At 55.4% G+C, this 12,125-nt stretch overlaps 8 protein-coding genes across 8 annotated transcripts; 3 read left to right on the plus strand and 5 right to left on the minus strand.

Annotated features, from left to right (window-relative positions):
• Positions 1-101: 101 nt before the first annotated feature.
• On the minus strand, positions 102-2,395 carry BDY17DRAFT_248129 (uncharacterized protein; the record flags this gene model as incomplete). Its single annotated transcript, XM_033730880.1, has 2 exons — positions 102-2,278; positions 2,332-2,395. The coding sequence occupies 2 exons, from the start codon at positions 2,393-2,395 to the stop codon at positions 102-104; spliced, it is 2,241 nt and encodes a 746-aa protein (XP_033592248.1).
• A 335-nt stretch (positions 2,396-2,730) lies between these two features.
• Positions 2,731-4,123, minus strand: BDY17DRAFT_247586 (uncharacterized protein; the record flags this gene model as incomplete). The annotated part of the gene is made up of 4 exons (XM_033730834.1): positions 2,731-3,155; positions 3,209-3,428; positions 3,485-3,765; positions 3,823-4,123. The coding sequence occupies 4 exons, from the start codon at positions 4,121-4,123 to the stop codon at positions 2,731-2,733; spliced, it is 1,227 nt and encodes a 408-aa protein (XP_033592249.1).
• A 166-nt stretch (positions 4,124-4,289) lies between these two features.
• BDY17DRAFT_109986 (histidine phosphatase superfamily) lies at positions 4,290-5,941 on the plus strand. The gene is made up of 4 exons (XM_033729193.1): positions 4,290-4,689; positions 4,749-4,798; positions 4,852-5,045; positions 5,098-5,941. Exons 1-4 carry the CDS (start codon positions 4,455-4,457, stop codon positions 5,894-5,896), a joined length of 1,278 nt encoding a protein of 425 aa, XP_033592250.1. The 5' UTR covers positions 4,290-4,454; the 3' UTR covers positions 5,897-5,941.
• A 44-nt stretch (positions 5,942-5,985) lies between these two features.
• Positions 5,986-6,531, minus strand: BDY17DRAFT_322504 (Mss4-like protein; the record flags this gene model as incomplete). The annotated part of the gene is made up of 1 exon (XM_033736817.1): positions 5,986-6,531. The coding sequence occupies one exon, from the start codon at positions 6,529-6,531 to the stop codon at positions 5,986-5,988; it is 546 nt and encodes a 181-aa protein (XP_033592251.1).
• Positions 6,532-7,142: 611 nt separating this feature from the next.
• BDY17DRAFT_110022 (major facilitator superfamily domain-containing protein) lies at positions 7,143-9,236 on the plus strand. Its single transcript, XM_033729194.1, has 5 exons — positions 7,143-7,428; positions 7,488-7,519; positions 7,577-7,848; positions 7,900-8,009; positions 8,060-9,236. The coding sequence occupies exons 1-5, from the start codon at positions 7,292-7,294 to the stop codon at positions 9,138-9,140; spliced, it is 1,632 nt and encodes a 543-aa protein (XP_033592252.1). The 5' UTR covers positions 7,143-7,291; the 3' UTR covers positions 9,141-9,236.
• A 183-nt stretch (positions 9,237-9,419) lies between these two features.
• On the plus strand, positions 9,420-9,922 carry BDY17DRAFT_322506 (uncharacterized protein; the record flags this gene model as incomplete). The annotated part of the gene is made up of 2 exons (XM_033736818.1): positions 9,420-9,827; positions 9,908-9,922. The coding sequence occupies 2 exons, from the start codon at positions 9,420-9,422 to the stop codon at positions 9,920-9,922; spliced, it is 423 nt and encodes a 140-aa protein (XP_033592253.1).
• A 61-nt stretch (positions 9,923-9,983) lies between these two features.
• BDY17DRAFT_322507 (uncharacterized protein) lies at positions 9,984-10,594 on the minus strand (the record flags this gene model as incomplete). The annotated part of the gene is made up of 2 exons (XM_033736819.1): positions 9,984-10,495; positions 10,558-10,594. 2 exons carry the CDS (start codon positions 10,592-10,594, stop codon positions 9,984-9,986), a joined length of 549 nt encoding a protein of 182 aa, XP_033592254.1.
• Positions 10,595-11,059: 465 nt separating this feature from the next.
• BDY17DRAFT_322508 (uncharacterized protein) lies at positions 11,060-11,839 on the minus strand (the record flags this gene model as incomplete). The annotated part of the gene is made up of 1 exon (XM_033736820.1): positions 11,060-11,839. One exon carries the CDS (start codon positions 11,837-11,839, stop codon positions 11,060-11,062), a length of 780 nt encoding a protein of 259 aa, XP_033592255.1.
• Positions 11,840-12,125: the final 286 nt, after the last annotated feature.

Here is a 12,125-nt window from a genome sequence, read left to right on the forward strand (position 1 = left end):
CTCTCATCGGCCGATCCACGGCTGGAGAAGCCCTACCCAGAAACCTGCGACGCTCCTAGACCTAGATGCCTGGAAGTATGCATCAAGTCATCCTCACAGCTTCAAGGCACGGGTGCTTGTCCATTTCCGAGCGGAGGCGGGAAGTAGAAGTCATTCCGCCCGCCAAACAAGCCAGACGGTGCCCATGATTCGTAACCTGCGGCGTTGACATCGTCGAACCCTGCCATGTCTTGGAAAAGTTGGAAGAAATTCTGGTCGAGCTCCATTTGGTCTGCGGGGTCGAGGAGACTTGTGACCTGGTTTTCCGGGTTGAGGGTGGTGGGTGGCATGTAATGAGTGTTGGCCACGCTCTCCCTCCGGGTTTCATCGTAGGATGGCTCGGACTCTCCTGAGCCTGCATGGGTGCTGGTATTACTGCCCGGGGTCGATTGCGAGGCGCTGTTCGCGGAATTGGTACGTTGCGATTTGCCTCGCATGAGGCTGACCTCGTCATCTTCAACTACCCGGTCACGTATTTCCGGCTCAAGTATGTTTTCCTTCGACTCTTCGATCATCATCGGGTTCAGACACCATTGTCGCAATTTGAACAATAGGGCCAGGAATATACTCGGTATTTTGCAGCCAGTCGTCCCGACTGCTGCCTTGACGTGCCAGATTGTCCGATCCAGGATACTCTGTGCTTGCAAAGCATCGCAATCCAGCACTCTGGCAATCTGGCTTTCGGGATGGCTGGCGGAAAGACACAGCTTTGCGAGCACAAAGGCCGCAAAAGAGATTCTCACGTAGCCGAGGATTGGCAACGCTCGCAGTGCTTCGGCATCCATATCGATGAAGGTAGTGAGGACGTTGTGACAGCAAGTTATGCACTCCGCCACGGCTTCAGCGAGGACTCCGGTGGGCACAGGCTCGCCCTGCCACCGATGGATGGTGCCCATTTGGAAGGGCGCATTGAAATCGTCGGGCGAGTGGTCCACATGCAGCGCAACCTCATGCAAGTACAATCGCATTGACCAGTAGATCATCAGCAGAGTCTGGCTCATGTCGTTTTCCGGGACCTCTCGGTGCCAAGTCTCGAGTCGCTTGCCGAAGTCTTTGAGCATCATCTGCGTCTTCAACTCGCTGATGGATGCGATACCGCCGGGGTCGTCATATGAGAAGGAGATGGCAATCTCGTCGGAGATCATGAGGAGTCGTGCCCATGCTACCAACCTCCGGTCCGCAGGCTCTGCGTCTGGGCATTGCTCGATGTAGTCGACGCACTCTTTCAGGTAGAATGTTTTTCGAAGCATGTTGGGCCTGCGGGTATTGATGGACACGCCAGTACATAAGCAATAGCAAGATACAAAGGTCCGCCGGCTTTCCAGACTGCCGGTATCGATATCGAAATCGCCTGATCGATTCGACATGCTGAGATCGGGGTTCCTGGCATCCTCGAGGTGATGGACATCTCGACCATTACCTGGCCCAAATTGGCTCCGATGTGGTACGGGGCGAGTGCCAATGCCCATGTCCATGGCCATTGTAGCGGCCATGTGAATGTATTCGTAGTACTTCAGCTGCTCGAATTTCTTGGGAGGGTGATACCAAACCGCCGAGAGTAGGAACGATTGCACCAATTGGAGCGACTTTTCACTCTGCACGAGACTTCTCGTGGCGTAGTTTTGTAGGATTTCTTTGTCCAGAGCGGCGGAGAGGTGGGAATGATCTTTCATCGCCGCCGCGGCGACAATAGTCAGAAACAAGGTCGGTCGCGACTGTCGCATCTGTTCCACGGTGACGTATTGCGGAACTGCCACCATAGGGAACAGGGGATACAAATCTCTTCGATATGTTTCAAGCAAGAGTTTTGCCGTGGCGATAGAAATAAGGCCACGATCAATGATGTCACGATCACCGTCTGATTTCTGCCGCTCTACCGTGAACGGTTGGCGTGAAGTCAAGGAGCACGAGGACATTGAGCCAGCAGTGTTCGAAATCGGGGCGCTGACATTGATTCCGTCCGTCGTTCCAGCCTGCGGGATGCGGGATGCCGTTGGTGGAGCTTCGGGAGCTTTATTCTGCTCAGAGGAACGCTCCGAAGCAGAAGCGCCGCCTTTGACCTTCAGCATGGCGCGCATTGAACGCATCTCCCTCTCGAGCTCGGCCACCCGAGTGTCAGTGCGCTTGCGCTGCTTTCTCTTCTGCAGCGCGCTGAAGACACACGACCTTCCAAGACGGACACATCTCTGGCAGGCATCTGGGTTGGATTCATCCGGTATACAGCGGACTTTCTGCGAGTCTTGATGGAGAAGTTAGCGGCGACTTATTATTTTTGGATGCAGGCACGCTTACGACAGTGTGTGCACGCCCGATGCGACTGCACGTCCGGGTTGGAGGAGTCTTGTGGCCCCGACATCGCGATGATGGTTGGAGGAGGATCAAACAGCCGAACTGGAGGAGGAACGAAGTAGGAGGACTGGAACCATCATCACACCGATCTTTCGTCGATAGTAGATGTTTATGCTGTCGTCGTCGGTGCCTGAGGGGAGTTTCTTGATGAAGCTTCGCGCTGTACTTCGTTGCGAAGTCATAGAGTGCAGTCGGAGATTAAGTAAGCATTCCAGTCAGCCCGCGCGTTCGCGTTCGCCACGGACTGCTGACATGCACGTAGGGCACGTTTGATAATTACACGGTTTCGCGGCTCGGAGATCGCATCTCGCAAGATCTACTGCTTCAAGCTACTTCGAACCCTCAACCCGCCAACGGATGCCGCCCAAATTGACTTCGCTCCCCCAGCCGCACCCCCAGCGCTTGTACTTCTCTGGCATACGCTACAACCTGCTCATTGTAACTCTCCCGTTCCATCCCGCCCATCATCCACTCACCCAGCCTCAAGGCATCGAAAGCCGCCTGGCCGGTAGAAGCTGCGGTGTGCGGCCGGAAGCCCGCCAAAGCATCGCCCACCAACAGCACTTTCCCACCCATGAGGCTGTTCGTTGGGGCGATCACGTCCGTGATGGCTTGGATGAAAGGCTGCCGCGTTTTTTGCACCGCCTCTGCCACTTGAGGCGGGAGCACTTTGGCCGCGTACTCTTTCTGCTTCTCCCACACTTGGGGTTGCATTTTCCCTACGGGCAATGTAATGGCATGTCGTCTTCCATCCACGTCGGTCATGACTGCGAAGCGTTAGTGCAGAGTCCTCTGTCTTGACGGGCAGAAACACACGTACGTTCTTCGAGATCAGCAGAGCCATCTGGATAATTGCAGTACCACACCCAGTTGAACAGCCTTTCGCCGGTCCCGAGCTTGCCACCCGGGCCGGGAATGAGATATCCAAGAGTCTGAATACCCTCGGTATGGAAGAAGGTGAACTTCTCCACAAAGACTTTGCTCGCAGCATCGGAGAGTTCTGTTTCCGGCACGGTGCCTCTCCACGCCACGTAGCCTGCCTGCAATGCCAAAGTTAGGAGGATATCAAGTTGAGGGTACGTGACAGGGTACGAACATATTTTCTTTGCACACTTGGCTCCAGCAACCGCCGCACGGTCGAAGAAGCACCATCGGCCGCTATTACCACGTCAGATACGTCCGTCTTTTCTCCCTGGTCTTTCTCTGTCCAGGTGATCTTGACGCCTTTATCGCCGGCGTCTTCGATGTTGGTGATGGTGCAACCATTCTCATATTGCACTTTCGGCCGGTCGTCTGCCTGCAGTCCTTGTACATACTCGCTGTCCAGACCGTCGACTCTCCATCGCAGAAGGTGGTAGATAAGATCCCAGGAGATCACTGAATTTAATGTCAGCATAACGCCAACGAGTGCAGATCGATCATCGAAACACGCACTATACTGCGCCCTCCCTTCAACGCTCTCGGGCAAGATATCTCCCGCACGATCAAGGTAGTGTCGCGATCCGCTTTTGACGACAATCTCCCGCCCAGGTCGAATATATTGATCGAAGAACTGCCGCGCGTCCGGTCCTGCGACGATGCCCGCACCTTGGTTGTGGAGTAGAGAAGTCGGGGCGCGCTCGAGTATGCGTATTTCAGGAGGGGTCGGAAGTGATAAGAAGACCAGAGCGTGCATCAAGCCGGCTAGAGAGCCCCCGACGATTGTAACGGACTCGGGCACTGGAGATGAGGCCATGGTGTGCGGTGCATACAGATTGAGCACTCTGCGACTGTTACGCTGGGCTTCCTCTTATATCCACGTCAATACACTACTTCCACAGCCTTGCTCACTAATGCGGTGCGGGTGAACAGTGAATTAATAATCGATGCCGAACTCGGATGATCAATCAAAGGCATACAGTAGAGTTCAACCGTCTTGACCTTACCAATTCCTGTCGGAGACCCTGGCCATGACTTCATCACTCTCCGACTGCCACGTGCTCGGTCCATTGGCGAAATTCGCCGATCAGCACGAACGACACTTCGCCGTGAGGTAGCATTGAAAGCTTCACAGAGAGAGAATCGGCATGCTATCCGGTGAGAAGGACTTCTTAAGATGGACGGTCCCCGTTTTCCTTGGTCTTCCACGTTGCATCTGCATTTCTAGTCAACCCAGAGCTCAAAGCCTCAGTAAACGAACCATGTGGGGAATCAACGCCGTGGCTGCGCTAGGCGCCGCATTCTTGACTGTCGGTGTAGAGGCGGGGGCATTGAGCCAGGCGCACAGGGGATACGGATATATTAATTACACAACGATTACAGGCAAGTAGCGAAACGTGAACAAATGCAAAGACCGTGAAACTGACATCATAAACCACCAGGCTACTTTCTCCAAGACGAGCCGTCTACCAACTCGACCACCTTTGACTATGTGAGGAAGCCTCGCCTCGCGCGGATGCTCTTCGTCCGTGCTGACCTTCGTAGACGCAATACAATTTCGGGCTCATCAATCGCACGTATCCTGCGACCAGCGGATGGCCCTCGAAGAACGCCACGCAATGGCAACAATTCCAGGCGCAGGTCGATGCGTTGAACCGTGAAGCACCAAAGGACACGGTGTACAAGGTCATGTTCCTCGGCCGGCACGGCGAGGGGTACCACAATGCTGCGCAGACTTTGTAAGTACCAGTCCAGTAGATGTTTCGGTGCCGAGTGCTGATGGTGGCGCAGCTACGGCACTCCCGACTGGAACTGCTACGAAGCCGAATTGAACGGAAACGCGACCGTCAGCTGGTTTGATGCAGATCTCGACCCCAATGGCATTGCCCAAGCTGAAACCGCACACAATTATTGGGCTTCCGAGTTCGTCAACCAGAAGACGCCGTATCCGCAGTCCTATTACACGTCTCCATTGACGCGCTGTCTGCAAACGGCCAACATCACTTTCAATGGCCTCAAGCTGCCCAAGGAGTATCCGTTCGTCCCCAAAGTTAAGGAACTATTGCGTGAAGGGATCAGCATCCACACCTGTGACCGCAGACGAAGCAAGTCGTACATCCACAACCTCTTCCCATCCTGGATCATCGAGAAGCCCTTCACAGAGAATGACGAGCTGTGGGACGGCGTGACCGCTGAGACCACCGATGCCCAGAATGCCCGCTCCAAGAAGTGGCTGGACGAAGTCTTCGCAACAGACAAGAACACTTGGCTCTCCATCACCTCTCACTCCGGCGAGATTGCAAGCACCCTGAGCGTGCTCGGCCACATTCCCTTCCCGCTGAACACCGGTGCCATCATCCCCGTCCTGATTAAAGCACAGTATCTGCCAGCGGCCGATGCACCGACACCGACCACGTGGGCATGGACTGTCAGCACGCATTGTGCGGCGTCGCCGAAGACGAGCATTAGCTCGCTCGCTCAAGGCTGTGTCTGTACCGGGAAGGAGGGGGCGGTGACAACGCCTCTTGTGAAGGTAACCAACACCAGAACTCAGGGTCCGACGAGGTATCCCGGCCCGGGATTCAAGTGAAGGCGCGAGAAATCGTAAAGCTGTAGAGCGATAGCCGAGCAATCCCATGGACTCGATGCAGTGTCCTGGGTTGTGGAAAAAGCTTTGAATTAGTTGTTTTCTGCCCACGCTTCCATGTCTTGCTCAAACGTCCCTCCAAATCTCGCGTGTGCCGGCAATCCATCCTTTATCGAGCCATCCCACCAAGCGGCCTGGCTGGTGAAGATGTGCGTTTTAGGTTCGAGCGCTCTTCGCACTCGATCATCCTTGATCGTCTTATCGTCTACGCTGCCCAACGTCAAATGGAACACGCCTTCCTCGTGTCGATACCGCATCGCGAGGGGAGCATGACAGTCCAGACAGAAAGCCCTCTCGCCCATTTTGGCCAGTCGTAGGATGGAGATGCCGCCGATGGAGTCCTGGGGCAGGCCGATGTAGCGGAGACTTTCCTTGTGGTCGTAGAAGGTGATGGACTTTGACGCGACTTGCAGGTAGCAATGATACGGCCCGCCACTCAGCTTCTGGCAAGTGATACAGTGGCACACGTTGCAGGTGTCGGGAAGCGCGGTGCTCGTATACGTGATGCGACTGCATGCGCAGCTACCGCCGAAGAGCACTTCCGACGTGATGCCGTTGTCACGCCCGGATTTTGCCATAGCTTGTGCAGAGGAAGCATGAGCTGATGTGAGAGTGGTTTAAGGTTGCTCCTTGGTGCATTTGCTATTTGTAGCATGCGCAGATCGTAAAGAGGCAGGAGTCGGCTGCATGTAGGGCTTCGGGGGCGGGACCTCCGCTGCGGCCGCCACCTCACCTTCCTCTCCATCCCTTGATCCTCCGCCGCTTGCTTTCCTTGCCCGGAGAAGCTTTCCATCTGCATTTATCAGCCGGGTGCATTCAGGTGTATGGCAGATCAATCCTCCATCACGCGCACGCTCGGGCGATCTCGCGTGTCATAACCCCAATCAATATTGCGGCAATGCGCCTCCGGGAGCACAACTCGTGGTTTCGGGGGGCATGGGAAAAGGGGGGTTCGGCGCCAAACTGTCCATCTCTGCTTTCCATTGGTGCCCGTCCAGCACCTGCTTCCTCCTCACGGCTGACTGACCGTTGCGACTAGACTCGGAAAGGAAATGGACAGCACAGCACGTCGCATACGGAGTGCTCGCGTGTCTCGTATTACTGCTAATTACAACCTCAAGGGATCTCCAAGACCCTGTCGAGTGGGAGAAATAGATATATGTACGCTGGTCTGCCTCGCTTCGCACCTGATCTTCGTGGCCTCCTTTGTCGTCGGCACTGATCAGGGAGCTGGACTCTATTGTCTCCTAATCTCTCTCGCATCCTTCATCTATTGTCCATTTCTTTCCCTCTCTTTCCCCCCCATTGTCTCTCTGTTCATTGGGATTGGCCGCAGTCATGGCCACCGAATCCGACGCCCTCGACCAAAAGGCTGCGGCCGAGCTGCAGGTCGAGATCATCCCGGGTACTGAGGTGATGACCGATGTTCATGGCGTTCGTTTCGCTCATGCTGGTGGAAAAGAGAGCGGCTCTGTGTATGTGGGAGCTGGCGAGACATGGGAAAGAAATCAACGACTGACTGAGTACCTCATAGCCTTGTCCCACACCCGACCAACGACTTGCATGGTGCGCACCACATCATCGTCATCCAAACGAATATTCCCTGCTAATGCGGTCTTCCAGATCCACTGAACTGGTCTCGGCCCTGGAAATATGCCACTGCCTTCACCCAGCTTCTCTACGTTTGGGTCCTCGTGTGTTCGGCCTTGTCAATCGCTCCCCTGTTCCCTCTTTTGGGCGCATACTTTCACATTGGCGACCAGCAACTGTCTCTCTTGACTGGTGTTAATGTCATTACACTCGGCTTCGCCAACATCCTTATCGTCCCCCTGTCAAACATTTTCGGCCGTCGCCCAATCTCAATCGTGTTCGGCTTTCTCGTGGTTCTAACCAACGCAAGTCTCCCGGCCTACATGTATGCGACCCCCCACGCTGACAATCGACAGATCTGGCAAGCCTTGGCTACCTCTCACACGAGTTTCCTCGCCTTCCGTGCGTGCAATGGCTTGGTCGCGGCGACGAGCGAGACAATCATGGTTCAAGTCATCGCGGACATGTAAGTACACCCTAAAGACATAAACAGGCTGGCGAATACTAACGTGCTAGGTTCTTCTTGCATGAGCGCGGCACCTGGATGGGCCTCTACTTCATCTTCTACTTCTCCGGCGCCTTCCTCGGCCCCATCATGTCCGGCAACATTGCAGCTCGTCACGGCTGGCGCAGCTTCTTCTGGCTGACCGTCGCCCTCGCCGCGTTTGTCACTGTCCTCCTGATATTCTTCTTCCCCGAGACCAAGTGGCGACGCGACACTGCCAACCATGCTGGTGTCAAAGATGAAGAGACGAACACCAAGACTCAAAAAGCTACTGTCGAGTCCGAGGTCAGCAGCCAAGATTTGGCCGGGGGCGCGGTGGTTGGCGGAGGAAAGCCGTCAAGAGCACAATACTCGCTAATTCAGAAGATCGATCCCAACTGGGTTCGCTACATTGTGCGTGACTTGACGACGCCAGTCATTGTCTTCTTCAATCCTATCGTCTTCTGGGCCGCGCTCATGCTCGCTGGACCTGCGGATCTGCTCTTACTATTCAACCTCACGGAATCCCCTCTGTTCTCCTCGCCAGCTTACCGCTTCAACCCAGGGCAAGTGGGCTACACCAACTTCGCCTTCTTCGTGGGCGGCATCGTCGGCGTCGCTACCGCCGGCCCCTTCTCCGACTGGCTCGCTCGCCGCTCCACGATCAGAAACAACGGCATCCGCGAAGCAGAAATGCGCCTTCCAGCTCTGATCCCCTTCGTCTGCTTCTTCATCATCTCGAACATTGTCGGCGCCATCGGCTACCAACGCCTCTGGCCATGGGAAGCGATCGTGGTGTGCGGCTTTGGCTTCTCCGGCTTGGCTGTCACTTCCATTCCTGCGATCTCAATTGCCTACGCTGTCGATTGCTACAAGCCCATCGCGGGCGAGATTATGGTTGTCGCGACGGTGATGAAAAATGTGCTCGGGTTCTGCCTGAGCTACTGGATCTTCAACCTGGCGCAGCGCGAGGGTTTCCTGACGGTTTACATGGTGCAGTTTGCGGTCGATATGCTGCCTGTCGTTCTCACCATCCCGTTGTACCTGTATGGCAAGAAGCTGCGGGCTTGGACGAGGAACTCGCACATTCACCGCCGCGATGCGCTGCTCTAGATGCTTATTATGCTCTGGGTAGCTATGGCCTCGATTTGTCTGCGTAATTTGAATAGCATTTCGGTCAAGTCTACAGTAGTTCTCAATCTCTCGGAGCTTTGATTCAGGTCCTCGGTAAACCACATTCCTTGAAATCCGTGCCCCCAATCTGGCTTAGAGGTGCCCAGAGGTGGGTCGTCACTCGACTCTAATCTCACCTCAGGTCCCCTCCTCTCTCTTCATTCCTCGAACATTGCACAACACCTGTGAGAATATATTGTAAACCGACCAGCCATTAAAATGTCGAATACAGAACAGTCCCTCAACTTCTTCGACCTCCCCCCGGAACTCCGCAACAAAATCTACGAATTCGCCTTCCCCTGCCGCGAGCGCGCAGCTTACAACCCGGTCACGCACTACCGCCGCATCGAACCCTGCCGCTGCTTCGCGCAGCCTTTGATGCGCGTGTCGCGCCAAATGCGCAGCGAAAGCGTCAGCCTGCACTACAGCCTGCACGAGTTCCACTTCTCGCTCTTCCCCCCGACGAAACCCATCTTGCTCTCCTGGCTCGACACGATTGCGCGGGCCTCGATTTCGCACATTCGGCGCTTCGTGGTGAAGCGGTATGTCGAGGGCACGACGCATTACTGGGGCGAGCAGATTCAGGCTGTGACGGTGGATTTGAATGATGAGCGGGGCGAGGTGCAGGTGCGGGTGGCGGGGAAATTGATGGAGACGCCGGGGGAGGTGAAGGGGTTGGTGGGGGAGTTGTTGTATGTGGATGGGAGGCAGGAGTTGAGTAAAGAGGGGCTGTTGGATTTGTTCGAGGCTATCGGGTGGCATTGAGCATCCCGCCTCCACAGCTCAATCGCCCAGGATATCTTCATCACCCTGGTATCTTTGACTCTGGTATACCGCTCCTGATGCCTGCCCGTCTGCCTCTTCCCCGTCCTCTTCCTCGCTCTCATCACCCTCGCTGGCCTCGGTTTGAACATCGTCGTGTTCAAACGGATCGAAGAGACGCCGCGGACTCGGCAGCGCCGCCAGCCAACGCTCCACGCGCCCTCCTTCCTCACGCGCTGCCGGCTTGCTCGGGGGCTCAATCCCCATAATCGCTGCTGGTTGCCCCGTGGGAATCGTCGAACGGCCTCCCTGCGCTCGCAACCAGCTAACGAAGTCGGGATTCAACCGCGCCAGCTGCTCGTCCGCCTGGCGTTTGATTGCCTGCTCGTCGGCGCGACGCTTGGCAGCCTGCTCGTTCTCCGCGTCGTCTTCGTGCTTCCGCTTCTTGTTGTCGTCGGTGTCTTGCTCGGCGACACGCTCTGCGGTGGATGAGAGATTGGGCTCTTCGACCCCTGCCTGGCTTGATTCGGAGCCTGTGTGATGAAAAATCAGCGAGCTCGCTCATGAAGAAGTTTGGGGTGTCTGAATGACTTACAACGCGCCCGCGTGCTCTCTTCGCCGTGATTCGTCATCTTTGGTGATCTTCGGTGATTGATATAAGGTTGCTGATATCAGGTTGGTATAGGTTGATCGAGAGGAGGTAGTGGTGTTGAGTCGTGAGTCGAGCTTCGTTGTTGGTGAAGTGTCGTGGTGTGAGAAGGTTGAATGCAGCACAACATGCACGGTCCAGTTCACATGAAGGCAGGCAGCCTCACATTCACAACGGCCCCCCTTCTCTGAAACCCGCAGAATTCATATCAGGCTCGTGGAATGCGGCCGTTCTCCTCTGTGACGCGTCGAAGGAAGAGCCGTTACAACGCTGCTAGGATTCTCCAAGCAAGTGGATGGAATGAGAAGACACAGCTCGGCCGAGGACGATACCACGGAATTGCTTCAGACGCGATCTTACAGCTCTCCCGAATCCCCTTCATGCGACCAACGCAATCGACAAGCTCTTCAGGACATTTATAACACGGCAATGGCATCTCCAATCCCCCTCACATCTGCTCGTCATGATCTGTCCAATCAATCAGAGGGTCCGCTCCGGCCACGTTCGCCCTCATCTCCTCCAACTCGTTCCTCAACCTCTCGACTTCCAGCCGCAACGGTAACTCTCGCTCGGCGGTGTCATTGGCGTGAAGTTGAGCAACATGATTCTGGATTGCCTCCCACTGGCCAGGTGGGAAAGGCTGGGTACGCAGTTCGTTGAGTTCCTGCTCCAGTTCAAGGACGCGATGATGTTGGTCGTTGAATTGCTGGACCGCCGAAGCTGAGGGATTTTGTTCGATTTGCACTGCCACCCTGGCTTCACCGGTCTCGCGCTCAAGCTGCAGGACACGAGCCTGCTGGTCGTTGAGGTGCTGCTTGATGAGAGCCGACGCATCTTGCTCATTGGACAATCTCGACGTGAGATCCTCGACCTCTTCTTCAACCTCCACAACACGCGCCTGGAGAGCTTGAAGTTGCTGCTCCTGACCTCTGATGATAGCAGCCTTCCTGAACGTGAAATGCTCTGTGAGCTCTTCGATCTTAGCTTCACACGCCGCAGAGTTCAACTTGAGGTGGTGCTCGAAGTTCGCCTTCTGCTGCTTCAAGCGTTCGAGCTGAGACTCTTGCCTGTCCAGTAGTCCGTTGGCTTCTTTGACAAGGCGTTTCTCCTGGGCCAACTTGAGCTTGAGGTCTGCGTTTTCTGCCCTCATCTGCCTCAGTTCTTCCGCGTCGATAAGCACACCTTGACGATAGCCGTAGGGAGTGTTGTAAAACTGCAGGATCGACATGTTTGCGTCGTCAAAGTCGTTGGTTTGGCGAGAAAATGAGGATCAAAGCTGGACAGGTGTGCAAGAAGATGGGGATGGAAGCTGGAGAGGGTTGCAAGATGTTGTGGGGTGTCCCGTTTGCCATTCACGTCCATTAGGCAACAAACTCGACACTCACATCAAACTTGACGTTCACCGAACGGCAGAGCAGTCGTGTCCAATTTGATCCGTGTCAACGTTGGATCGATTACCGCCGAGCCGTCCTTGGAGGGTACTCCTCCATCGTTGATCGTGGAGAAGATGCTCC

Source organism: Neohortaea acidophila, assembly GCF_010093505.1.
Source record: "Neohortaea acidophila strain CBS 113389 unplaced genomic scaffold BDY17scaffold_3, whole genome shotgun sequence".
NCBI classification, from domain to species: Eukaryota; Fungi; Ascomycota; class Dothideomycetes; order Mycosphaerellales; family Teratosphaeriaceae; genus Neohortaea; species Neohortaea acidophila.

What these genes read in the sequence shown, in the direction of transcription:
- BDY17DRAFT_109986 (XM_033729193.1), top strand. Translation starts at nt 4,455, where the DNA reads ATGCTATCCGGTGAGAAGGACTTCTTAAGATGGACGGTCCCCGTTTTC. An exon ending in TAATTACACAACGATTACAG is followed by an intron (nt 4,690 to 4,748) that starts GCAAGTAGCGAA and finishes ATAAACCACCAG; the next exon opens with GCTACTTTCTCCAAGACGAG. An exon ending in CACAATGCTGCGCAGACTTT is followed by an intron (nt 5,046 to 5,097) that starts GTAAGTACCAGT and finishes ATGGTGGCGCAG; the next exon opens with CTACGGCACTCCCGACTGGA.
- BDY17DRAFT_110022 (XM_033729194.1), top strand. Translation starts at nt 7,292, where the DNA reads ATGGCCACCGAATCCGACGCCCTCGACCAAAAGGCTGCGGCCGAGCTG. An exon ending in CCCGACCAACGACTTGCATG is followed by an intron (nt 7,520 to 7,576) that starts GTGCGCACCACA and finishes GCGGTCTTCCAG; the next exon opens with ATCCACTGAACTGGTCTCGG. An exon ending in TTCTCGTGGTTCTAACCAAC is followed by an intron (nt 7,849 to 7,899) that starts GCAAGTCTCCCG and finishes GACAATCGACAG; the next exon opens with ATCTGGCAAGCCTTGGCTAC.